Source organism: Takifugu flavidus, chromosome 4, assembly GCF_003711565.1.
Source record: "Takifugu flavidus isolate HTHZ2018 chromosome 4, ASM371156v2, whole genome shotgun sequence".
Taxonomy (NCBI): Eukaryota; Metazoa; Chordata; class Actinopteri; order Tetraodontiformes; family Tetraodontidae; genus Takifugu; species Takifugu flavidus.
In genome coordinates, this window is record NC_079523.1 from 11,666,595 (window position 1) to 11,691,944 (window position 25,350).

Sequence of the window (25,350 nt, forward strand, 5' to 3'; positions counted from 1 at the left end):
CTGAACTTTTGCTCAAAGTCCTGTGTAAAGGAAACCGTTGCTGTGTTTACACGGATGTGTTTCTTAATGTAATAATGGGCTGAGCAGAAATATGAATAATCTCGTTAAAAGTGTGTGTCTGTGTGTGGGTTGGGGGGGATGCAGTCAAATAGTGTAATCCTGTCTGTGATATTATACTCCAATTTCATATTTTGTGGAAGAAATCCGCAGGATCATAAATTCATTGTTAAATATATATATAATATATGAATTTGAAGTAGTAGAGATGATGGAGGAAAAATAATTAATCTATTTAACAAAAGAAGTATAATGAAGATTATACAGGAAAGTTTAGGTTGTGATACTTAAATCTCAAAGTGGTGAAATGGTTGATCTTTGTGGATGATAAAATATGTTGGTGGGTTTTTTTTAACTTTTAAAACATGGAAAAAAAGAAAGAATTTCACAATTTCTAGGCTTGCTTTTACATTTACAGATGCAACTTGTTTGTGATCCAGATCTCTGTTCAGAATTCTGGTCCTCGAAATTAAACGACTGCATGACTGCGATTGTGGAGGTGGAAACAAAAACCACACGGGCCTGAAAAATCCCCCAAACCCTGCAAAGAGCGCCTGGGTTCATTCTCAAGAAGCTGCGGGAGGTGTTTAGACCAGCAGGTGGACACAACAATATCAATAACACATTAACACTCAAATCAACAGAGTGATAAACGCGGCTGCATCATTATGATAATATCAATGTATTCATGCTGATAAGGTTGTGCAGCAGTAGCTGAGAGGGTTCACCGCTGGGTCGTACATGACAGAGGCTGCTTACCTGACAGGTGCTCAGACAACTGATGTGAGGAGAGAATTCTCTGGAAACCATCACAGGACTGACAGCTGAGAAATAATCAGGAAAAAACCAAACTCTTGGGAGACACGTCTGTCTATGCAAACAGACACACGTCAAAGATCTAAGTGTGCGTGGCTGTTTCATATTATTCTATTTTATCGTTTTTTTTAATACAGTTGGGACATCATCATGGATCTGAGTGTTGATTAATGTTCTTCAATGCACTGAGCTTTCTTTTTGATATTTTCTTTTGATTGAAAAGAAAACTAAGACTTTTATTCAACTTCATCCTGGATTTTAACCAACACAACTGGATCAGCACATCGGGTAAGGCTCCATGGAGGGGGTTGATGGAAGGGTACACTGATCTTTAAATTTCCTCTTTGGATTTAACATACCAGGAACCAGAAATCATCTTGCAGCATCATGTGTGACCCACCATGTGCAGTAATGCTACGCTTGTGTTCCAGCTGTCTGTCAGAAGTGAATGTTTACCGGGATGGTGCAGCAACCTCAGCATGTGCCTCAGCAGCTCGGACAAGAATCTATAATTGAATGGCAACAGTTCCCCAGACAGCAGCAGCGAGGAAGCTAAATTCATATATAAGAATAATGGCAAAGTGGATATTCCAGAAGCTGCCCTGACTGAAATCCATCTAGGAGATGATGAGTTTAAGTGCTTGCTTCTCCTGCAGGTCCTTATCTCTCACCGTGCCAAATCCAAAGTTACTGTAATTTCTCCCACAAAGGAGGATTGCGTCATAAAAGAAAGTGGCTGGAAATCACATTTCCATCTCAAATCTTCAGAAGAATATTAAATGGAACTGTGATCCTCCAGAAGCGTCTATCAGCCCAAATTCTGAATATCATTCCAGTGTGAGTGGTCCTAAATTATGATACCAGTTCTATTTTACTAGATCCTTCTCCGGAAACCCTTCAGATTTTGAAAAAATTAAAAAAAAATCTTATTAAATATTCCTTACGTACCACATACATTTTTTGATACATGTGTTTGATCGGAGTGTTAACACATTTCCTGCAGCTTGAGGCTGAAACGCAATATTTGTTTTTCTTTTTCTTCAGCATCTGAACACGTGGTCTCCACGTCACATGAACATCGGCACCTTGGCTCTGTCAGCCTTGGATTGGAGCTTCATCTCCGCTCTTCCCGTCGGAGGGGAGGGTGTTGTTTTTAATCTAAATCTGGAAATATATACACGAGAGGAAGTTTTACATCGTCGAGTTTGACCATTTCGTGGATGGCGAAGACGCATGAAGTTGCGGGACTCCTGATTCGGGCCTTGATTTAATTTCGGACAAGGTGTGATGACGACGTGCACTTGTTTTTTAGCACCCAGAGGGGCCGGCTGCAGACCGCCATGGGCTCGTCCGTGTTTGTGCAGGAATTCGTGTCTGCCATCCTGCTGATCGGTGGTGCAAAGATGGTCGCGGGAAAGCGGGGAATTGGCGCCGCAAGTTCAGGTGACGCGGATGTTTTTAACTCTACCTCCAGGCGTATTTTTTGTCGAATCCATTTTGCAACTTTGCAAATGGGCCGTCGGGGTTGTTTTTGAAAGAGGACGCTCGATGTAGAAAAAAAAAACAACAGAAAACAACGACCATCGCACAAGAAGATCTGATGCTGCTGAGACAACAAAGGATCCGATCTCTGTTCTCACCACCTCTCTAAGAAATGAAAAACTTCCTCGTCTAAAATCGCACCACACACACTCGCACATTATTCTTAACAGGATTTTGCACCAAACAACCCCTTTGCCACCCCGTTCAGTCATACTCTTTTCGTGGACTGTCTGTTACTCGCTGGGGCACCTGCACGACGCGATGCTGCTGCAGCGCACGGACTGAAATGCAAGTGCTTCGCTGTTTGTGTCTCTCAGCCTCCATTGAAACCTGAAAGAAATCGCGTCCGTCCATGAGAAACAGCCGCTCCCCATTGGCTGGATGGCAGCGCACATGCTATGACAACAGGATATACAAGAGCTATGGGCTGATCTCAGAGCCTATCATGTGTTTCTTCAGCTCTTTGTATGGATAAACGTGAACTGTCTGCGTGAAAGCCCGTGATAATAATAACAATAACAACAACGGCACCCACAAAAATAATGGAAAGTGGTTTCACAGAACTATTTGTGTGCTGAATAATGTTCAAATATCGGATCCGGATGTTTTTCAGTGAACTTAAATTGTTGCTACTGATGCGCTCGGGATCAAGCAGGACTGACACGGACACGGTCTCTCACAGCAGGATGCGGGGGCTGGCTGTAGGGGACTGTGGGTGGCCGTCGCTCAGCTGCTCCCGCCGGGACGACGAGGAGGAATATTATGGCGCAGACCCCCGGCCCCGCAGCCTGGCGTTTGAGAACGATGAAGACAGGTTCAAGCCCAAGGGAGGAAACCTGGACGCCTCCTCTCTTCCAAGCCTCTCGGACAGCGGGATGCGTTCCCCGCAATGCCGGATCTGCTTCCAGGGGCCAGAGAAGGTACACGGTCGCAGCACTGTTGCATTCCAGATGGAACCAATCCAGGGCCTTGCTGGGGGTCAAATGGGCCCCTCAACTGAACACAATTTACCTTTTCACCAGGTTAAATGCTTCACAGACAGGATTGGTGTCCTGGCACTTGATGATGTGCAGTCTTTTAGATAGTAGGCGTCATAAAAAGAGTTAAAGAAACATGATGGAAATATTTAAAATTTTAATGTTTGAACTGATTCACATACTTGTTATTTCAAAATAACTTAATGCTTAATTTCAAAAAGCAGATTTTGGAACACACAAGATGCACGCACACATGTCATAATGTCATGAAAGGGCACCTTGGATTCCCAAAAGGGTGTTTCTAAGGAGCCAACAAGAATACCATTGGCAGTGAGTTTCTTTCCATGAGCTTCACTTTTAGCCACTTTGTGCAGCACAACTGTACACACGTCACAAGACATGCTTCACTCAGAAGCTTCCATGACATATCTAAAGCTGCAAGGCAGACTGGGGAAAGAAGAGCCTGAGAATGATGATGGTTCGTATGTAAGTAGCTGCAGGACTGTGCTTTACAACCAAATGGCTGAACCTGCTTATACTGAAAACCTCATATGTTATTAATCAGACGGTGTTGACCCTGATGGCATCACCGTGACCATAACCATATAAAAATGACATCCTGCGGTCTCAATATCACCCTGGAAATCTGGAGTTACTGACACCAAAAGAGAAAGAATAAATCTCTCAGACCCGGCAGGGATCTGAAAATAGCAGCAGGCTTGATGGAGGGCGTCCGCACAGAGCCGGCTTTTATTGTGGGAAGCAGTCGGGTCTTTGTAGTAACATTCATATGATGCTAAAAAGTGCCGAAAAGGACACGTGAAAGAATGAAACATGAAAGCCATTTATTGTCATTGTTATTCAGCGAGATGTGAGTAAGACAGGCAGTGTGACTTCAGTAATCTGCCATGGGACTCTTTAATTCAGGCGTCAGCCCCTTTCATCATTCTCTCAGGCTACAGGAAGGTCACACAAAATAAGACCTAAATATCTTCTCTCCATAGGGAGGAGAGCAGCAGGGAGGGAAGAAGGAGGAAAACATTTTTTAAAAAAAAAATGTGTATATAGGTCTTCAGTGGTGGTCTGAGTGTGTCAAATCCCGTAGATTAAACCAACCTTGAAGAGACAGACTTTGCTTGAAGTCGGGGAAAGTTTCACTTCCCCTTCCTCTAGATGTGGGCTAATTAAAGAGCCGGTGTCACACTGAATCAGACAGAAACTAAAGTGTGAGTTGCAAGGGTGTTGTCAGTCTGAGGGCTTTTGCACCGAGCCGGATATTCTGTTACTGCTTCTGAGACTAATTGTGATGTATCCTAATCCAGATACAGCACTGAACGGGCAGTTCAAGGGAAACAAGCACACCTTCACTCCCTTTTATATATTGGCTCATGGTTTGCGGCTCAAATCATCAAAGCAAATGTATCCTTTGAGCGGATTTATTTTTAGAGCACAACACGCCTGGAATATCTTTAGATTAATGTGATGCAGTCGTTTTTGTAAGAGACTTAGCTGTAATAAAATAAAACCGGCAGGGGATCAGCTGCCAAAATCTCTCCTCAGGAATTCTGGCCTGTTTTGAACTCAGTTATTTTTGCGAGTGTGGCAAATTGGGAGACGATCGTTTCTCCAAAAATATCACCCCAAATGGACTGAGTGATGACTAAGCCAGCCAAGTAAAATCAGATGGTTCTTTTTCTTGAAAGAAAAAGATGCACCGCAAAGGTCAGAACTAAAATATTACAGTATCTGCAGTACGACTATAAAAACATTTTCCATCTCAGTCTCCAAACAAAGTAACAGTGCAGCTATGGTTTCTTCCAGTAAACAAAGAGCCATAAAAATAGCAGTGGCCTACTATAAAAACGGGGAGGGGGGCTCTTCAAAAATAAGACTAAAACATGAAAAAAAAAGACCAAAGCAAAACTATGCGCCTCATTCCTATTCAACATGTGTCCTGCAGGGGGAGTTATTGGGCCCGTGTCGCTGTGACGGCTCGGTGCGCTGCACACACCAGTCCTGCCTTATCCGCTGGATCAGCGAAAGAGGCTCCTGGAGCTGTGAGCTGTGCTACTTCAAGTACCAGGTCCTGGCCATCAGCACCAAGAACCCGCTGCAGGTAGAGAACAATGGTGTAGAAGAGCTGAGTGAGACACACATGTCGACAAAATACCACATTGTAAGGATTTTATATGCTTTAGTGTACTGAGTTCCCCCCATTTCTGTTTTCTCTGCAGTGGCAGGCCATCTCCCTGACTGTAATTGAGCGGGTGCAGATTGCAGCCATTATCCTGGGCTCTCTCTTCCTTATTGCCAGTATTTCCTGGCTGGTGTGGTCGTCTCTCAGCCCATCAGCCAAATGGCAGCGGCAAGACCTTCTCTTCCAGATATGCTATGGCATGTACGGCTTCATGGACGTTGTTTGTATAGGTAAATCTCACAATCTCATGCTGTCATGCTGTGAAAGATTTGGCTGAATAAAAATTTAGAGAACACACACACACTAAATAAAGCAAACAACTCCTAGACATTAGCATTGTAGCATTGTTTATAATAATTAGCTGAGGTGAATTTGCTATTTATTACCTCCACCAAGGAGGTTGTGTGACAGCCAGCATCTATCTATCTGTCTGTCTGTCTGTCTGTCTGTCTGTCTGTCTGTCTGTCTGTCTGTCAGGAAACTAATTCAAAAAGTTCTAAACAGGTTTTAATGACATTTCCAGGACTAGTTGACAATGGGTCATGGAATAGATTGTTAAATTTTGGTTCTGGTTTCCGGAGGGACCTTGGACTTTGATCATCCAGACCTTGTATTAATGCTGCCTATATTATACTACAGGTCCAAATCACACTATGTGGGGAAATGACCTGTTTGGCAGAGGTCTGCACTCTCTGTGTGGTTTATTTTCTGGGTACTTTTGTTCTAATTGTTGTGAGTTCAGGAAGTGACCTTAATCTGGTCACAATTCAACAGCTGAAGTGTACTTGCTGAGTGGTTCTTGACACTTGTTTATTTGCAAAACACCAAGTTAATCTAGCAAATGCAATAGATATTTGAGAAAGCTTATCATTCTGTACATTCTTTACCTGGCAACACTTAATTCTTAACAAAGAAGCCTTTCCTGTAACATTATTTGCCCTCTATTCTCAGGCCTTATAATCCACGAAGGATCATCTGTTTACCGGATTTTTAAACGCTGGCAGGCGGTGAATCAGCAGTGGAAAGTTCTGAATTACGAGAAGGCGAAGGACTTAGGTGACCCCCTTAGCAGTAAAGGTCGCGTGGAGAGGAACTCTCACAGTGCCGTGGACAGCAGACAGAGGACAAGCCATCACGTGAGGACTGTTCTCCACCACCACTGTGGTTATACCATTTTGCACATCCTCAGCCAACTAAGGCCCAGCAACCTGCACCGTGCCAACCAAGAAGTGGTCATGAGAGTCACCACAGTATGAAAGTGGATAATCCTTCCCATTTGAGGGGGAGATCAAAGCGTTTGCCTAATCCATTTTAAAAACTCTTGTCACAGAAACACTGCCACAGAAAGTTTTTACAGACGTGGCACACAACAAAATAAAACCTATGGGTCCTTTTTCAAAAGCATAATGCTTTTATTATTATGTGTTTTTTTCTATTATTGTAACAAATGTTGCTAAATGACCCAATTTTATGCTTTTGGTGAAGAAAAACATCAAAAAATCTAATTATTGTTACGGGATTTGATTTGTATGTATAATAGATGGTCTAAAGGTGTGAACTTTTGTGCTATTACACAACAACGTACTCCTGAGGGTCTGATGAGCTGGCAGAAGCGATGTGAAACATTTGCTTAAAATATACTCCTCACGTTTTGTAATAAAGATTTTTGTTCTTCTCAAAGAAAAAAGCATTGTGTTTTGGTGGATGCGTGAATGGACGTAAATAAATTCACATAAGGTATTATCTAGAACAAAAAATAAAAGCATTTATATTACCATTAGACTTCTATATTAGTCAAAAAAAATGTATATTGTTCTTTGGAATTTTGGAAAACTATAATTATTGCTACATGTTTCATAAGAGTTTGTGAAATTTTACTGTCAACACAGAAAAAAAATTTGGAGCTTAGTTGGTACAGCTGGGAGGAAACCGAAAACGTGTTACAACAGTCACAGAAAAGTGAAACTGGTGTCTTAACCCTAACCCTAACCCTATTTAGTTGTAGACACACACACACGCACACATATATAGTTATTATTATTGTTGTTGATTTTTTTCCCCTTCAGTATGGTAAATAGTGATGCCTGTTAACAAACCTGGCAACCACCAAGAGGAACGGACGCCTAGCGATGACGTCAAAACTATGCGACCCACAACAGATCGCAACCCGCAAAACCGATCGCAGCGTGACTTTTTGGGAGTGTGTCACGACTGTAGTATAAATTAAATAATTTATCATTTTACATTTTTTTTAAATAGAATACCGTCAGTGCTTTCAGTTCGACATGAGTACGTCATCAATGCCGCAGAAAAAATACTACAGACAACGAGCTCATTCCAACCCAATGGCTCATCATACGTTTGATTAGTGAGTGACTAATATAATTTAATATAATACCTTTATTGTACTCTACTTTTTTTATTACGAGCTGATAATGATATTATCCAGTTTATCTTTTCGTAATAAAGGAGTTGGCAAGCTAAAATAGTTCGACTAATGCTAGTGTCATTTAGGAGCTTTTTATTTTAGTTACAATTCAGCTATAATTTCTTTGGTTTCTCCCTCAAAATACAATAACGGTTTTCACATTAATTGTATTATTATACATATTGTTATCCAAATTGTTAGCAACAGTTGTGTTAATAATATTATTGTTTTTATGTTTCTTGATTGGAAACCAGTTCTGTTTTTAACCTCCAATTTTTGCCTCAGCCCTGTTTGTCCGGAGGAAATGGACTGGTCCCAGTTGTATCCACACTTCTTCCCTGGCAAATCCTCAGAAGATAAGACCCATCAAGTTGAGTTTGCAGACATAGGGTGTGGATATGGGGGACTTTTAGGTGATCTGACGTTCTTTTTGTTCGGATGTGGTTCTGCTGGTTATCTCCTAAAAGCTTCATTCCCATCTCCCTTTGTGTCTTTACCTTCCTCCAGTGGAGTTGTCAACGCTTTTCCCAGACAAGCTCATGCTGGGCCTTGAGATCCGAGTCAAAGTCTCAGATTATGTTCGGGATCGGATCCAGTCTCTGCGGGCCTCAGAATCAGAGAAATACCAGAACATAGCCTGCATTCGTAGCAATGCCATGAAGTACCTCCCCAACTTCTTCTGTAAAGGACAGGTACATTTTCACGAGTCGTCCCTCACTCTTTTCAGGAGTTTTCCATCTTATCTCGCTGTGCAGTTCAGTTGTTGAATGTTTTTTACCCTATATTTATGTATCAGCTGTTTGGTTGCTTCCACTCTCTGTGTTCATCCGCTTTCATGGCGGTTTGTGCTCACCTGGTCATCGAATCCACAGCTGTGACGACTGTTTTTCTATGCGGCAACGGGCATTGTAGCACTTGAGAACAACGGCAATAGCATGACATCCCTGATGAAAGGTCTCCAGTGCTGCTAGCATGGCCAGTGTTATTAAAACAAAAGATTTCACTGTTCTTTATTGCACTCAACCTGCAGCGCTGAACAAATATACATGTACATTTTCCCCTGATCTGGAAAGCCCAACCCTTTAGGCACTTTTATATAGTAATAATACAGCTGTGACATAAATTGAACCTAATTGGGCCACATATACGTCTCTATAACAGCTCATCAGAATGAGCCTACATTATCATTAAGTTAATGCTAACAGGCTGTTGCGGGCAATGCCAGGTCCATAAGAATCCCAGGAAAAACAGTTTGGGCTTTGGGGGATTACTGTACCCAGTGCAACATATGGACTGTATTATTTATATGAATTGCACCATAAATCCTGGATTGTACCACAATGGGGTCATTGACTGAGACGCAAGGCATCACATCCGCTCAGCACAGAGGAGTGCAAGCCGCCATTTATCCGTCGCAATTAGCCGCTGTAATCTGTGACTTGTTGAACCTCGTATTAGTTTATACAGTAGGTTGAGTGTACCGTGGGTAATTTCAGCCCCTTGAAAAAAAACCCCAACTCACCTCAAGTGCCCGGCGTGATTGAAAATGACAGGGGGGCGGGCATGGGGAACAGAACGCTACAACGGTGTTTAATTTTGGTCAAGGTTTCTATATGAGTAACATATGATTAAATGGAAATGATCATATATACTGTATATAAATAGAGAGAGGGAGAGAGAAAGGGGGGCACTTTTATACAATAAAGCTTTTATTTGTGCAGCGTAAACTGAGGCTTCTTACTATGATTAAAGAGAATTTGACATGAAGCTGGTTCATTGTGCAGCCAGTGGCGCGCCTCTCCCAGGCTTCTCTTCTCTTTCAACACACCAGAGACAATAAAGCGGCGTTTGGAACCAGCTTCCAGAGCAGCAAAATTTAAAGCCTGTCTGCAAATATGCTGTGTCTTTCAGCTCAGTAAGATGTTCTTCCTCTTCCCTGACCCTCACTTCAAGAAGACCAAACACAAATGGCGAATCATCAGTCCCACGCTGCTGGCAGAGTACGCCTACACGCTGAGAGTCGGGGTATGTGCGAAAGCAGCCCTGCTCGGGCGTTGACGGTGAATTTGGACTATAAGATGTACAATATGTCCGTTGTTTTAGCAGGATTGTGCAAGAAATGGGGGAAAATGGAAAGGTTTCAACAAAACCTGGCGGGGGTGGGAACCTGCCAAGAAATAACCAATTAAATTTTGATAGAGAGCCAGGAATTTTTATTTTAAGGGGACTGTTGGGCTTTTGCTGACGTAGGCATCCTTGGGAGTGCTGTTAAATGGAATTCTTGGAGTTTCAAACCTTTACAGAGGCGAATGTCGTGGAGAGTTTTAGCTTGAGGTGCTTCAGTTTATTGAGCTAGTGGTCCAATTATCGGTGCAAATCTGCATCTGCTGTTTGAGTCATTGAATTAAAAATTACATTTATAAGTGATATCCTGGCCTTAGTGTTCTCTGTGCTTAACAAACACACAGCCTTTATAGTCCTCCTTACAAACTTTCACTGCATTTTTATTAAACTCCCAAGTATGAGAATTATTTGACATTCAAAGAGGACGTCAGCCGTTCTGGAAACCAGCTGCAGGTTGCTCAATGAATTGGCTTGGCCCTTATTTTATCAATTGATTTCTGCCCGCAGAAAATCCTCCAATTCACTGAAATAAAGTTGGGCAACATTCTCGATGCTGTTGCGCACGTCAGAGCAACGCATGCTGAGGTGGTCGCGATCCCACATTTTTCCGTCCCACGTGTTTAAAAGCACTCTCGGTCTCTTTCACTAGAATTCCTTTAGTGGCGGATGCATGTGTGACAAGCTAGCACGTCGCAGAAGAGTTTTCTTCGAACCCTTTTTTCTAGAAAGGCTATTTGCTAACCCTCCTCTGTGACAAAGGTGATTAACCTCTGTGTTGCCACTGGGTTATTTTTATCTCTTAGGAAGGGCTGATGAAACCATTTAAAAGAGGAGGGAGACAACAGTTTGCTTAAACAAAGCGATCGATTTTTGTCTTTGGCGAGATTTCTTTTTTTCTTTCCCAGAAGTTTTTTATTGATCCTGTGTTTGTGTGCTCGTGTCAGGGTTTGGTGTACACAATGACAGACGTGGAGGAAGTGCACATCTGGATGGTGAAGCACTTTGCCGAGCATCCGCTGTTCACGCGTGTCCCGGAGGAAGAGCTGGTACGTTGCTCCTGCAGCTTGTTATACACCAGTGTATAAAAGAGGTCAACTCCTACTGTAACATTCTTTAAAGGGATGGATTCTAATAACAGGTGAAATATGGACACACGTGACAGCTGAGCCTCGGTCCTTCATTAATGAGCTCAGTAGCTCTTCGCTGCTTAACATGGTTCTGGATGATCGCTCACATGAGGTTATTAGAACGTTGCTCTCATTTTGGCAGGTCAGTGACGTCATCATTAGTCGTCTGGGGACCTGTACCGAGGAAGGAAAGAAGGTCCAGAGGAACGGAGGCAAGAATTTTCTAGCGGTTTTCCGGAGGGTTGAGGAAACGAGCTGAGAGGGACGTGCGTGATCTGTTCTTTGGGTCCGCAACAGATGGACAGTCTCGTGGCATTTCCTGCTACCGGGTGTTTTGTTGGGGTTTTTTTTGCCACATCATTTTTATTCCTCGGCTTTTACACCAAACTGAGGAACAAGCTGAGACAAGGATCTCAATGCACAGGAGACTCGAGAATTGTTTTATGTTGCATTTCAATATATTTTTTTTCCTTTTGCAAATTCCTAAAAATAATAAAAACAAAACCTCTGCTTTTGCCAGCATGGCTTCCATGTCTCGATCTGCGTCTCGGTCGGGAGCTGTCTCTTGGATTCGGCGGGAAGTTCCGAGTTCTCATTTGCCGTGAAATCAAAAGCCTCGTTTTAGGGGAGCCTAATGATTCGTTTGTGGTTCCAGTCATTTTTGCAGGAATACACCCTGGACAGGTCTCCATTCAAGGCACACACACACACACACACTCCCATCCCCATCTAGGGGAAATTTGGAGTCTCCAATCAGCTCCTTTAGCTCTCAGCGTTCGTGACCCAGACATGTTGTTGACCCGTTTCACAGACGCCAGGTGAATCTTGACCCGGTACAGGCTAAAAAGCATCAGTCATCCTGATATAAAATGAAATCTGCCCTTTTAACCAGTGCTTTTCTTTCAGCGGCTCGCTGAAAACTGCTTTTCCACAGAGGGAATCTGTGACAGCAGCACTGATCACTGTTCCTACCGTACAAAATATACGGGTTAAACATGTGCTTGTGGGCTTAAGTGCACATATGCAGTCTTGCTATTTACTGAGATGTTTTCTGTTCCAAGACAAACCGATTTTGAATACGCGGAGATGCTGGGCCAAGGAAAAAAAGCTCCCATGGTGATGGAGGCTGTGGCTTCCTGCAGGGTGGAAATATATATGGGGGAAAAAAAATCCTTCCTCCCCATGACGGCTGAGCCCACACCCTCCGCTGAGAGCGAACCCGATCATCAGGACACTGCATGGTTTTTGACTAGATGAGCTACAGGCGCCTAAAAATCCAATCGTCGCCATTTGGCAACACCAGAAAAACCATGTGGATGTTGCCTTTGCTTCATACCCCAGGAATTGGTTGCACCTGGGCATGAGTGATGGGGCCAGCGTTCATTAACAGAGTGCCTGTAGCGAGCCCATCCAGCCTGCGTACATCTTAAACGAGGTTTTATCCCGCCAACCTTTATGAGCGTTAATTATTCCAAAGTTTCTTTTATGCCGGACGGTTCTTTGTCAGTGGGAGAACAGCTGCAGCTCCCAACTGGTCCCACCTGCCGCACACAACATTCCGCCTGCTTCAGTGTTTACATCAGCTTGAACAAACAGGAGTCTGGACTGGTCACCAAACATGTCTAGACCTTCCTGATCTGAGAGATTTGAGCGCTGGTTCACATCTGTGCCCCGGGGACGCCTCCATGGTTAATGTGCGTCGATTGTGTGGGGGTTGGGGAGCCAGTAGCTGGTGTTTCCTTCCCTTTTGATCCTAAGAAGATGGAATCTTCAACCTAGTCTTCTACGAGTGCAGAAGCGGATCAAATATAATCCTCAGTGTCCTGTTGACAGACCCACCACTCCACCTCTGAGCCACACACCCTTCTGATACCACCAAGACCAGCAGCCATTAACTTTTAACATACTTTTAGCACCCTTCTTCCCCCACTTTGGGCATTATGCCAGTACAGTGAGGGTGAATACCTGGTTCCTCTCCCCGCTGACCTCTACATCTACAACTGGAACTCATCAGCTCACACAACCCCAAAAGCACAAAGAAAGCATTCTTTTGCAGGATTTCTTACACTTCCCTTAATCGATATTAATCCCCTGTTACCAAGGTGATTAGTTACAAAAGGCTGGATTTTGGGGGGAGTTTAATTTCTTCCTCCGTGTGTGTGGTCCAAAGTGATCATCCAGCTGTGGGCAGGAACTGAAGAGAAGCGTTCCCCACAGGATGGAAATATTTTTCTAAAAAACAGCTGAAGAAGGGATGTTCAAATGTAAATTATAAGAGTGCATTAAAAGGTTTTGTGCAGCCGTGTACACGCTTCTGCAAAAGGAATCAATTTCACCTATAACGGAACCGGTGACTGATCGACGCTTGTTTGTGTGTACATGTGCATTTCATAGGTCAGCAACTTTATCTTCCTGACCCTTAAAGATAACTCCCAGCAGGGGTTTTCTTTCTTTTTTTGCTTTTTTTTGCATAACTCAGCAACAAAAAGTCCGATATGTAACAGCAGTGTTCCGCTGGTCATTAAATACAAAATACAAATGTTTTGTCCACATCATTTCTTATAGTGATCATTGTGCAATGTCCCTTGGCTTTGTTGTCATGATCACCGCTTTTTATCTTTTTTGTTTCTCTTTTCCAAGTTGAAGCAAAACTGAGATAGAGCGACACCACTTTAAAGCATTGTCACTGCATCTCCACCATTTTAGTGATTTAATAGAGGGAAATATACCAGACAAGATCCCATAACCATCACAGCTCATTATTCCCCTCTTAATCTTGGCTCAGAGAGCAGGAGATTGGATTGGTACTTTATCTGACCTTTGTGAAGCCATTATGTCATAAAAAAAGACGCACAAACCAGATTGTCCACTGTAAAACACAATAAAAATGCAAATGCTACATGTATGAGTAGGGGACTCCAGCCGTCAGTGTTTCACGCTTGTTCCCACAATTCAATTGTTCGACCTGGCTAATGGTGAACCGAAAAGTAAACGATATGTGGACAACTCGCATTTTTGCTGCTCTCAGGAGTTTGTTAAGGTAAAACATCTTGCTTTCATAATGTCTCGATTACTATCGCACGCAATGAGGTAATTATGAGCTCATTCCTATTTCCAACTCAATAACTCAATATTTTAAAACAATATCCACAATTAATGTTCTGAATTTGTTCAAACGGTCAATTGTTCAGCTCCCGTCTGGCCTCTGGGTCAGCAGTGTGGGGAAAGAGTGAGAATTCTGTGAATTAGGGTGATCGTTTGAAGGAAATCAAATAATGGGGGCGACTGCCACAGACGGTTCTGGGTACAAACCTGGGAGGGGGGTTTACTTCACACACACTGGCTTTGGACAAATTCCACTTCGTATGAAATCAGGTCAGAATTTCCTCCCTGGCTGGGAAACCCACCAACTCAGCAAAAAGCGGGGGCCATATCTGTGTAAACAGAGCTGCAGGTCTGACAGAGGCTGCTTCCTTCCACTTTTCTACCTAATCTGGGAAACAGCGACAAACAATGCGCAATAACTTCTGCAGTCTGGATTTTTATATCATAGAAATTAGATTATAGACATCAAGATGTGTAAGATGGGGTGGAGGTGGGGGGGTTGGTGTGTGTGTGTGTGTGTGTGTGGGGGGGGGGGGTGTTGGGGGGTGAGAGTTGCACGTGTGCAGTGTCTGGGATGGTCCATCTCCTGTCCTCTGATTGGACACACCTTCGGCTCTCCCCGCGTCTTCGCGCTCCCATCCAGCCGGGGAGGAGCCTCGGCCGGATTTGCATCCACGATTGGCCCAGAATAAGCAAATTTCTCGGTTTATCTGCGCGGGTTCGAGGAGCACGACGCCCCTTTATAAATAGAGCCTCCAGTTGGGCAAATAAAAATGAGTTCCGATCTGCGTCCGGCCACCGCTTCATGGTCAGTGCGAGAAAGATGCTGCAGCAAGCTCTCAGGGTGTCCTGCCGGAGCGCCTCTCCTCTGGTTAAGTGGATGGAGAGGTGGGCTGAGTGCGCGTCAGCCCGGCCGCAGGCTGTGAAGCCTTTGGGCGACATGCCCGGACCGTCGGTCGCCAGCTTCGCCTGGGACCTGTTCGCCAAACGGGGACTGTCGCGACTGCATGAGTTACAGGTACGAGGACGCACCCAAACCCCGCACGCTGCACAAATACCGCGGACCAAATAAGACTTATTACCCCATGTTGAGTGAAAAGGATGCGAGCAGAAAAAGGGCACCGTTCGTGCACTTTCTGACTCGTTCCAAATGAAGTTTACTGGAGAGTTCGAACAAATTCTGGGAGGTTATTTGAGTGTCTCGTGTGATTGCTGGATAAGCACCGTGATGGGCTTCTCCATCACAGCATTAGAAGTTGTAAAGTGTCAGAAATGTTGCATTATTGTAGCAATCCTGCACCACACAAGGTCGGAGAAGGAAGATTAATCCACCTCTCCAGGATCGGTTCAATTGAAAGGTTGGATTTTTGCATGTGGATCGAGCAGCCCAATGTGGTCTTAACCCGTCCAGGCCTCTGTCTGTCTCCTGTTTCACAGCTGGAAGGAGTGAGGCGGTACGGGCCCATGTGGAAGGCGAGCTTCGGTCCGATCCTGACAGTGCACGTGGCTGATCCGGCGCTGATCGAGCAGGTCCTCAGGAAGGAGGGCCAGCACCCCATGCGCTCCGACCTCTCCTCCTGGAAGGACTACAGGAGACTCCGAGGACATCACTATGGACTGCTGACATCGTGAGTCCCCCAGTCTCATTAAGACTCGCCTGCATCTGAAATTTTTGAGCAAAATCTTTTATTCAAACGGAAAAAAAATCCTCAAGGACACTTTCAGGTCCTAAACAGAGTCAATTGAGCCACTTACATTAGGCACCAAATGGACTTTGATGTACTTTATTTCAACTCTGTCTCGTCAAACACCCACAACCTCGGTCATCTTTGTGGTCACTTCCTAAATCCTCTTTATAATTTCCTGTTTCCAGCGAAGGGGAGGAGTGGCAGTCCATCAGGAGCCTCCTGGGGAAGCACATGCTGCGACCGAAGGCCGTGGAAGCTTACGACCAAACCCTCAACAGCGTGGTCGACGACTTGATCACCAAACTCCGCCTCCGCAGAAGCTCCCAGGGCCTCGTCACCGACATCGCCAGCGAGTTCTATCGCTTCGGCCTCGAGGGTGAGGGGGAGTGTCCCACGCGCACGACAGCTGTTGTTGCACGGGTTTCTGCGGCATTACGACCTGATTATGAAGCATTTCTCCTTTAATCGCAGGCGTTTCCTCGGTGCTGTTCGAGTCCAGAATCGGCTGCCTGGACAAGATCGTCCCCGAGGAGACGGAGCGTTTCATTCAGTGCATCAATACCATGTTTGTGATGACGCTCCTCACCATGGCGATGCCGAGCTGGATGCACCAACTGTTCCCCAAACCCTGGAACGTCTTCTGCCAGTGCTGGGACTACATGTTTGACTTCGGTACGTCTCATCAAACTGCCTTTGGGATGAGAAAACAAGAAGAAATGATACACATGTGCATAGTAACATGAAAGCTACAGCGTGTCAATGATCTGACCTTCCCTGGCTGCAGCGAAGGGTCACATCGACCAGCGAATGGCCGCCGAGGCGGAGAAAATCGCCCGCGGAGAGGAGGTGGAGGGGCGATATCTCACCTATTTCTTGTCGCGGACCAGTCTGCCCATGAAGACCGTCTACAGCAATGTGACCGAGCTGCTCCTGGCGGGAGTGGACACGGTAGGACCGACCTCGCCGCCGACCTCCTGCTGGTCCAGCTGATTAGCTCACCGGTCACCCGCACCTCTCCTTTTAGATCTCCAGCACTTTGTCCTGGTCGCTGTACGAGCTGTCCCGTCACCAGGCGGTGCAGGCCTCGCTGCGGGAGGAGGTGCTGAGCGTGCTGGGGGGTCAAAGGGTACCGACGGCAGCCGACGTGGCCCAGATGCCTCTGCTGAAGGCCACAATCAAAGAAGTACTCAGGTGGGAATCAAAAGGTTTCCCTCCCCGTTTGGAGAAACATTTGCTTTACCTTTTTCAAAAAGGGCGAACTCCTGTTTTTCAGGTTGTACCCCGTTATTCCTGCCAACGCCAGAGTGATCACAGAGAGAGACATTCAAGTCGGAGGCTACCTCATCCCAAAAAACGTGAGTGTGTCAAGGGCAAACGTGCACCGGCACGCTGCACTGATCTGACTGCGGGTGTTGAGTCTTCGCTCTCTGACTCCATGCAGACTCTGATCACCCTCTGCCACTATGCAACATCGCGGGATCCTGCCGTGTTTCCACGCCCGGATGAATTCCTGCCCCAGCGCTGGTTGAACAAGGAGCAGAGCCACCATCCGTATGCCTCCGTACCCTTTGGGGTCGGAAAGCGCAGCTGCATAGGTCGACGTATCGCTGAGCTGGAGCTCTACCTTGCTGTTGCCAGGGTGAGTTTCGGATGCAAAGGAGCTGGTTTGGTCCTATTAGATTATTGACCCTACTGGACAAAAGAAAAAGGCAGAAATCCCAAAACAGTGAATTTGTGGTCTTTATTATTAGCATGTTAGCTTAGCTGAATGAATAATATAACTAAAGTGAATGGCTAAAAATTAGGTATAAAAGGAGAAAAAGTTCCCAAACTGTTTGTTATAATTATAGCACATTTAAACAGCACTTTTAACAGTGGTTACAAACTTTTCTCCGGCTGGTTTCATTTGGTGATTTAATGTGCTTGAGCACCAGGGGACCTGATGCATTGAAGTCATCCTGTATTCTGTCCATGTTAGATCCTGCTGGAGTTTGACATCAAGCCGGACCCAGAAGGGATTTCCGTGAAGCCCATGACACGGACACTGCTGGTCCCTGAAAATGTCATCAACCTGCAGTTCACTGAACGATGACCCGCTCTAATCTCCTCTGATACGAACTGCAGCACGAGCCTCTCTGCGGTAGCGCACGCTAGCAGGCGAAGCTATCCCAGGAAGCGTACGTGAGGGGATGGGGGATCACTTCAAACAATCCTTCAACTTTTGACCCCGGCAGAGACCAAAGCACCCCTCGTCTGACGGCGTGGAGGGCCTGAGGCGTGGAGAAGGTTGAGCGAATGATGATCCTCCGCTAGCAGAACATAAAGCACATTTGCACAAAAGACAAGACTGAGGCAGAGCTCAGTGAACATGGAGTCTGGATAAGATCAATCTGATTATAGACACTCTTAAGTACATCAGCATTAGCAGGCTCCTGACAGTGCGCACACACACACACACACACACACTCACACACAGACGACTGTTTCTAGGAATGTTTCTAGTACACATGAGGCACATTACACGTCTCTAAATCTGAGATGCATGATCAGCCAAGCTTGGCAGCAGCCTCTCAGAATGACACATGGATGTGTCTGAAACATCTCAGCTTCCACTGAAATATGGTGAAGATGGTTAGAGTCAGTCAGATGGTAAAATGATGGGTAGATGTATGTGTTTGTGTTGTTTAAAGTGACCAAAAAGTTACATTTTGTACAATTATTTGCATTTCTAGTTCAATTGTGCGGTACAATGTACTCCTGTTTAAACTTGATGCGCCACCGTCTTTTGTAAATAGGGACCCGAGCGTCTGATCATGTATTTATTCTAATTCAATGCAATTGTGAAAAACTGAGTGTAAATTTCATTAAAGCATTGCATGCTTGACATCCGCCCCTGTTTAAGTTTATGCATTAGAGAACGCGTTTTATTTTGGTGATTTCACTGCTGCTAATCATGGCACAGTTGTCTCTTAGGACAAGAATAATCCCCTTTGTGCGTCATAATTTGGCATCCCCCCTTGAGATTTAACAACATCAGCTGCACCAAATAATGTGAAGGAACACAATGTAACGCCCATGACTCATGCAGGCAGTCACTTTCAAGTAATAAGCCCCCAGAGCGCCAAAGTTCCTGAGAGATGCGGCCATGTGGGCTGCATGTGGCTGTGATGCAGCAGATGACTTTTGTTACCTCTGCCAAGGAGGTTATGTGACAGATGACGTCTGTCTGTCTGTCTGTCTGTCTGTCTGTCTGTCTGTCTGTCTGTAAAGTGATTTTAATGAAATTTCCAAGAAACAGTGAGAATGATCCCAGGAACAGCTGATTACATTTTGGTAACACTGACCTTTGCTCTTCCAAAGCCAACTGGCTTTGGTAAAAAATAAAAACCTAGTGTGTTATATAAACTTCTATTACTACTGACTATATATGTATAACTTTAGCTCACAGTTTGTTATCCGTGCAACATATGAACTAAATCTGATACAGTGACAAAAAAGGCATTTCAAGAGGTATGGCTTTTTACGTGTCTGGACATCAATAGAGAAAGTGTAGAACATAAAACATTGAGATAAAAATGCACATTTATACCCACATCATAATTTAGCCAATACATCAATCAATCAATCAATCAATCAATCAATCAATCTTTATTTATATGGCACTTTCATACGCTAGGTAGCACAAAGTGCCTCACAAAGGATAAAAACAGCAAAGAGAACAACAGAATCAAGAAAAGGACAGACACACACACATGCATACAACACACTTACACACACACCCAAACACATAAACAAGCTGAGGCAAGCTGAGACATGGCTGGGCACCGAGACCTGAGGCGAAGGAGACGCCACCTTTGGAGGCCCACCAGGCCGAGGGAGGCCACGGTCCGTGACCACAGGTGGTACCGCCACAAAGACCACCCGGACCCAGACAGACCGGAGGCTCCACACCAAAGCACAGAGCCCCCTAACCACCCAGGCCAGGGTCGACAATGGGACAGCACCTCCAGCGGTAGACCAGAAACATCTCCCAGCCTGGCAGGCCCCCATGAGGAAACACCATGAGGAGACACTGGAGCTAAAAACTGAAGGACTGAAACAGTAAATGGGATAAAAGGTATAAAAGCTAAAAGCTGAGGAACTAAGAATTGGAGTAGTAAAACAGTAAAACAGACCAAACAGACTAAATACATGTATGATATGAACAGATAATACACATTTTGGTGGATTTCTTTGGACATAAACGAAACAATTATGATGATAATATAGTATCCTATCCAGCAGGACACACTATTTAATAATAAAGGGATGTTTTACGTAAAAAAAACAGTAACAGGGTCTGTAAATGTAATATGGACAATGACGCTTATGATCGTACGGGATTATTTGCCATGCCACACAGTATCCATAGGGTGGCGCTAATGCGCCACAAAGGTGTTTGTCAAACATAATAAAACCTCGCAGAAGGAAAAAGGCCGACGGTGCAGCTAATGCTAACATGTGTACAGAGAGCGATACTAAACATTTACTGTAGATACTTAGTCATGTAGCTAGCTAGTACATATTTATCAGGACCAATTATAGACCGTTGTAACTCCAGACCACGGAATTTTCTATCGCAAAGAAGCCAGATATCAAGAAATGGTGAGCCATACGGCGCAACGTTAGCTGTTTGCATTAGCTCTCAAGCTAACACTGTGCTAGCTCAGTATCATTATATTGTAAAACCCGCGTTGTTTTGAGTAATTTGCAGTGGATAATTTGACGTATCGGTGTGCAGCGAAAATTGGCATGATTGTTGTGTCCCCAAAGCTGTGTGTTTTGTAGCAAACGTTACTTATGGACGACAACAGGAAGCGGTGCACAGCTAACATGGCATGTAAACAAAGACATGTCGCTAGTCGTTAGTGTTTTTTGGGTTTTGTATTTTTTTAATTTACTTTAAACCTGAATCAAAACAAGAAGCTGCTTTTTATTTATGTTACAAATAATACAGATTGTATCTGTAAAGCCACATTGTAATTACAGGTTCTTGGAACAAGAGTTGGAATTACAAGTTTTAAAATTAAAATTTGAAGGAGTGTTCTTGTTCTCCTTGACCAGTGTTGCCCAAAAGGCTTGTAAATTGACCCATGGAAAATCTAACTTAACTCAATGAGTCATTATTTACAGTAAATATGAGAACTACTGTACTTGTATTCTGTTTTAACTGGATTGACTTGTGTCTGGACAGATGCAGGCTGGTGACCCTGTGGTTGGGTCACCAATGGGGGTCACTGGTGCCCAGAGTCGATCTGAGGATGAAGAGTCGCTTGGAGTAAAAGATGTAAAAAGGACAGCAGCACAAGCTTTTGGAAGTGGTGTTCCTAAACGTAGAAGCTCGTCCAGGTTTGAACAAAACTTTTCTTTTTGTGCTGAAACCTTTTGTGCACCAAAACCAGAATTTGGTCTCTGTATTAGGTCAATAAAGAGGAAAAAGTTTGACGATGAGCTGGTGGAGAGCAGTTTAGTGAAGTCCTCCAGTCGAGTCAAAGGCACGCCTGTCATAGAGCCTGTCCGCTGTTCAGGGAGCGAGCCTTCATCTACTGAGAAGAAGAAGGTACGTAACTGAAGAGTTTGTGGATTATTCAGAGGAATAGGAAGACGGCGGCGTTTTGATGGATATTTTTTGTGTGTGTTTATGTAACTCAGGTAACAAAATCAGGAGGCGTTCTCACACCGCCTCTCACCATGGTAGTAAACCCTGCACCCATCACTAAAAGAGTGAAAAAAAGCAAACAACCTCTACACATCACTAAAGATTTAGGCCGGTGGAAATCCACCGATGACCTTCTGCTCATAAATGCAGTTTTACAGGTTGGTTATTATTGTTATTTACTTCTGTTTATAAAGCGGCACAAAATAACGAGCCGCCATACGTCTGTAGACCTCAGACCTCACCTGCGTCCATCTGGGGGTCAAGTTCAGCTGTCGCTTCACACTGCGGGAGATTAAAGAGAGGTGGTACGCGCTTCTCTATGATCCTGTCATCTCCAAGTAAGAGACATCTCGTGCAGCAGTTTGACACCACCCTTGCACTTTGAAATACTAGGAATGAACCCTTTATTGCCATTTGTCTTGCAAGGCTAGCATGGCAGGCCATGCGTCAGCTGCACCCAGAAGCCATCGCAGCGATCCAAAGCAAAGCGCTCTTCAGTCAGGCCGAGGAGGCGTTGCTGGCCAAGATCAGCTCTGTAAGTAAATCTTTTCGATTTTGTTGTGGTGATCAACCAAATTTTTGCATTAACATTGACACCACCCCCCTTCCTGAATAGACAAGTCAGCCCAAACTGGAAACATTCCTGGAGCTCCTGAGTAAACACCCTCACGTCTTTCACTCAGCTCGCACCCCCAAGAGCCTCCTGGTTCACTGGCAGCTACTAAAACAGTACTACCTACTGGAAGACCAAACTGGTATAACAATTAATCTTGCACGTGCAAAGGAACTACGTTTGAAGAGTCAATCAGTTTAATTGGGTTAAAATGTAATATTTGGGGAGGGGGTTAAAGTATACGAGGAATCTTTCTGAGTTTACTTGAATAAAGTGATGATTCTTGGCTCTGTTTTGCTTTTGCAGTTCAGCCGCTCCCTAAAGGTGATCAGGTGCTGAACTTCTCTGATGCAGAGCAGATGGTCGATGATGTAAAGTTAAAGTAAGACGCCCTTTACTGCAGCAGTTTTCACCTCAAGCTAAATGTTTGTATTTAGATATTTAGTGGCTAATTTTGTCTCTGTGACTCAGGGACGGTCGAGATGAGGTGCTGGAACATGGTAAGATACAGTCGTGAAGGTCTTGTCCGTCTGACCCGCAGAGGAATGTTGAACGGTGATTTAATTCTTCCCCTTTACCCCCGTTTTTGACTGCAGAACTGATGATTTCCGATCGTCACCAAAAGAAGGAGATCAGGCAGCTGGAGCAAGAGTTGCCTCGTTGGCAGGTCTTAGTCGACAATATCACCGGTGTGTAAAAGGTCACTCGCCCAGAAAAGGCTTGTGTTTGTTTGCGTCTATTGAAGTGTGTGTTGGGTCATCAGGGATGAGCATGCCTGACTTTGACAACCAGACGCTGGCGGCGTTAAGAGGACGGATGGTACGCTACCTCATGAGGTCAAGAGAGGTACGTTTAACTACAGGAGCCATGTTGACATGGCATCAGCCTGCCAATTAGTATTATCTTTGTTGTGCATATAGATAACACTGGGAAGGGCGACCAAGGACAAACCTATAGATATAGATCTGTCGTTGGAGGGGCCGGCGTGGAAAATATCGAGAAAACAAGGTAGAGTAATACACTGTTTTATAACCGATGCTTCACGATCTTGCCGCTGTATATTGGATTATTAATAGCGTCTGTTTGCTAGTGATGGGACGATGATACCTTAAGGAGTGTATTGACACACTACACAAACTGTGTCGGCACTGTATTGATACGGTGTTGGTCACCCAATAGTGACCCCTGCAGTAGTTATGAAAGGATTACAATTCAGAGTTACAATTTTTTACTTATGTACACACATTTTTTGTTAACTTAACTGTTAAATCATATGAAATAATACAAAAACTGATTAGTTTATGAATTTTTATTGAGAAACAAAAGTTTTTGGAGTGTCTTTGCTCCAAGGTGATTTCTCCTCTTAAACACCAGCTCCCCAGCCTTAGAAAATACTCTTTCACACGGTGCAGATGACGATGGTGAGCAGAGAGTTTTAAGTGCAAGTTGATGCAGATGTGGATATGTTTTCTGGTTCTCTCACGAGTATCTGCCAATTCTTCATTGCCATGCCGAGCTCTATAATGCATCAGCATTGATGAAGTGCTCTTATTGATGTAAGATAGCTCTGTGGAGCAGAGCCGACACTTCACCTACAATAACATAAAAAGTGAATTTATCTGAAAACAATTCAAACCTCTTACCAGAACAGAGTCAAAACTAAGGTGGCGCATTGCATTCACCCCATCTCATGATTTCGAGATCAGGATCTCGTTATTATGAGATAAAATGAATAAAGCAACTGTAAGGCTTTTTAACTGACTATCATATGTATCACAGGTCATTCACTTGATAAAGTCAGTGCAATGCGCCACCGTTAAAAATTGTATATAACAGTAAACAATGCTCAAAGGAGAAAAAGATTTCCCTTGTTTGGCGTCACAAGATCAAAACTATTCCACACTGGGGAAAACTTCTTAGAACGATCCATAATTGCGCAACTGCATAACTCCATCCAACAAACCCACGACATGTCGATACAGTTTGTTTCCTTATAAACACACTTTGGCGTGGCACATCCAAACGATACGGCTCCTGTATCGGTCACATGATTCTTTCTTAAAGCGATACACGCACCGATACTCTTGAGCTCTCGGCACAGTGTTGACGCACCAGTGTCGCCCGTCCCATCACTACTGTTTGCAGCTGCTGCGTCTGTGTTTGTGTAAGTGACCATCATGTGCGTCTCCCTCTGCAGGAATTATCAAACTGAAAAATAACGGGGACTTCCTCATCGCCAACGAGGGACGGCGGCCCATCTACATCGACGGCAGGCCGGTTCTGTCAGGCAGCAAGTGGAAACTTAACAACAACTCAGTGGTAGAGGTACGTGCAGGAAGGATTATCCTCTAAATTCAGGCTGAATCGAATCATGCTAACCAATTGTGTCCGCCTCCGCAGATCGCAGGTCTCAGATTTGTGTTTCTGATAAACCTGGAACTCATCACCTTAATAAAGGCCGAGGCGGCAAAGATGACGCAGCAGTGAACCCAGCTGATGTGAACACACAGGGCACTTCGGATCCAGTCCAGCTGTATCTGATAATCAGACTGCCACATCAGTGGGAAATAGGAAACTGCTGAACACACAAAACCTGGAATACAATAGTTAAGAGGACTGTAGATGGTGTCATGGTAGAGCTTTGGTTTTCACATTTTCAGAATATTGTATAAAAGTTGTGTACTAAAGCTTTTAAACATGTATTAAAGGTGTACACATTTCTGACTACGGTCTTCAGTCGGATCCGGAAGCTTTTTAGGTTCACAGAAAGTGAAAATCATTTGAGTTCTGAAATATTTAATCTTATTTTAATAGTGATGGCTGATCAATCAATGCAGTCGGCCTATTTACCAGCAATTAATCAGAGCAGTTCAAGTGAAGTTGAATTCCTTAAAGGTTGTGTTGTGAAGCTGGCAAATGTTAAACACAATAAATTTAGTGTTCAGCATGAAAAGAAAACCAAAAATAGAATGGAACAT

General features: G+C 44.3%; 4 protein-coding genes and 2 long non-coding RNA genes across 9 annotated transcripts; all 6 read left to right on the plus strand.

Annotated features, from left to right (window-relative positions):
• The first annotated feature begins 291 nt into the window (after positions 1 to 291).
• LOC130524616 (uncharacterized) lies at positions 292 to 1,825 on the plus strand. The gene is made up of 2 exons (XR_008950173.1): positions 292 to 1,161; positions 1,305 to 1,825. It is a non-coding gene; the product is annotated as an uncharacterized LOC130524616 (long non-coding RNA).
• A 139-nt stretch (positions 1,826 to 1,964) lies between these two features.
• On the plus strand, positions 1,965 to 7,276 carry LOC130524611 (E3 ubiquitin-protein ligase MARCHF9-like). Of its 3 annotated transcripts, none has more exons than XM_057030890.1 (5): positions 1,965 to 2,316; positions 3,098 to 3,335; positions 5,353 to 5,508; positions 5,627 to 5,819; positions 6,541 to 7,276. In XM_057030890.1, exons 2-5 carry the CDS (start codon positions 3,102 to 3,104, stop codon positions 6,843 to 6,845), a joined length of 888 nt encoding a protein of 295 aa, XP_056886870.1. In that variant the 5' UTR covers positions 1,965 to 2,316; positions 3,098 to 3,101; the 3' UTR covers positions 6,846 to 7,276. The 3 variants fall into 3 exon arrangements, with proteins under 3 accessions (XP_056886870.1, XP_056886872.1, XP_056886869.1); XM_057030892.1 differs by having other exon boundaries at positions 3,101 to 3,335; XM_057030889.1 differs by having other exon boundaries at positions 1,965 to 3,335.
• Positions 7,277 to 7,726: 450 nt separating this feature from the next.
• mettl1 (methyltransferase 1, tRNA methylguanosine) lies at positions 7,727 to 11,787 on the plus strand. Of its 2 annotated transcripts, none has more exons than XR_008950171.1 (6): positions 7,727 to 7,957; positions 8,303 to 8,430; positions 8,525 to 8,709; positions 9,929 to 10,042; positions 11,086 to 11,279; positions 11,411 to 11,787. XR_008950171.1 is itself a non-coding variant. In XM_057030894.1 (6 exons), the coding sequence occupies exons 1-6, from the start codon at positions 7,875 to 7,877 to the stop codon at positions 11,525 to 11,527; spliced, it is 729 nt and encodes a 242-aa protein (XP_056886874.1). In that variant the 5' UTR covers positions 7,727 to 7,874; the 3' UTR covers positions 11,528 to 11,787. The 2 variants fall into 2 exon arrangements, 1 of the variants encoding a protein (XP_056886874.1); XM_057030894.1 differs by having other exon boundaries at positions 11,086 to 11,187.
• A 61-nt stretch (positions 11,788 to 11,848) lies between these two features.
• On the plus strand, positions 11,849 to 14,179 carry LOC130524615 (uncharacterized). The gene is made up of 2 exons (XR_008950172.1): positions 11,849 to 12,086; positions 12,175 to 14,179. It is a non-coding gene; the product is annotated as an uncharacterized LOC130524615 (long non-coding RNA).
• A 787-nt stretch (positions 14,180 to 14,966) lies between these two features.
• Positions 14,967 to 18,952, plus strand: LOC130524606 (25-hydroxyvitamin D-1 alpha hydroxylase, mitochondrial). The gene is made up of 9 exons (XM_057030881.1): positions 14,967 to 15,391; positions 15,811 to 16,001; positions 16,247 to 16,437; positions 16,533 to 16,733; positions 16,846 to 17,009; positions 17,086 to 17,252; positions 17,335 to 17,416; positions 17,503 to 17,700; positions 18,040 to 18,952. The coding sequence occupies exons 1-9, from the start codon at positions 15,179 to 15,181 to the stop codon at positions 18,151 to 18,153; spliced, it is 1,521 nt and encodes a 506-aa protein (XP_056886861.1). The 5' UTR covers positions 14,967 to 15,178; the 3' UTR covers positions 18,154 to 18,952.
• Positions 18,953 to 20,501: 1,549 nt separating this feature from the next.
• mcrs1 (microspherule protein 1) lies at positions 20,502 to 25,096 on the plus strand. The gene is made up of 14 exons (XM_057030884.1): positions 20,502 to 20,705; positions 21,295 to 21,449; positions 21,522 to 21,660; positions 21,753 to 21,917; positions 21,988 to 22,097; positions 22,186 to 22,294; positions 22,376 to 22,514; positions 22,679 to 22,754; positions 22,844 to 22,872; positions 22,969 to 23,061; positions 23,136 to 23,218; positions 23,293 to 23,380; positions 24,570 to 24,697; positions 24,773 to 25,096. The coding sequence occupies exons 1-14, from the start codon at positions 20,703 to 20,705 to the stop codon at positions 24,857 to 24,859; spliced, it is 1,404 nt and encodes a 467-aa protein (XP_056886864.1). The 5' UTR covers positions 20,502 to 20,702; the 3' UTR covers positions 24,860 to 25,096.
• Positions 25,097 to 25,350: the final 254 nt, after the last annotated feature.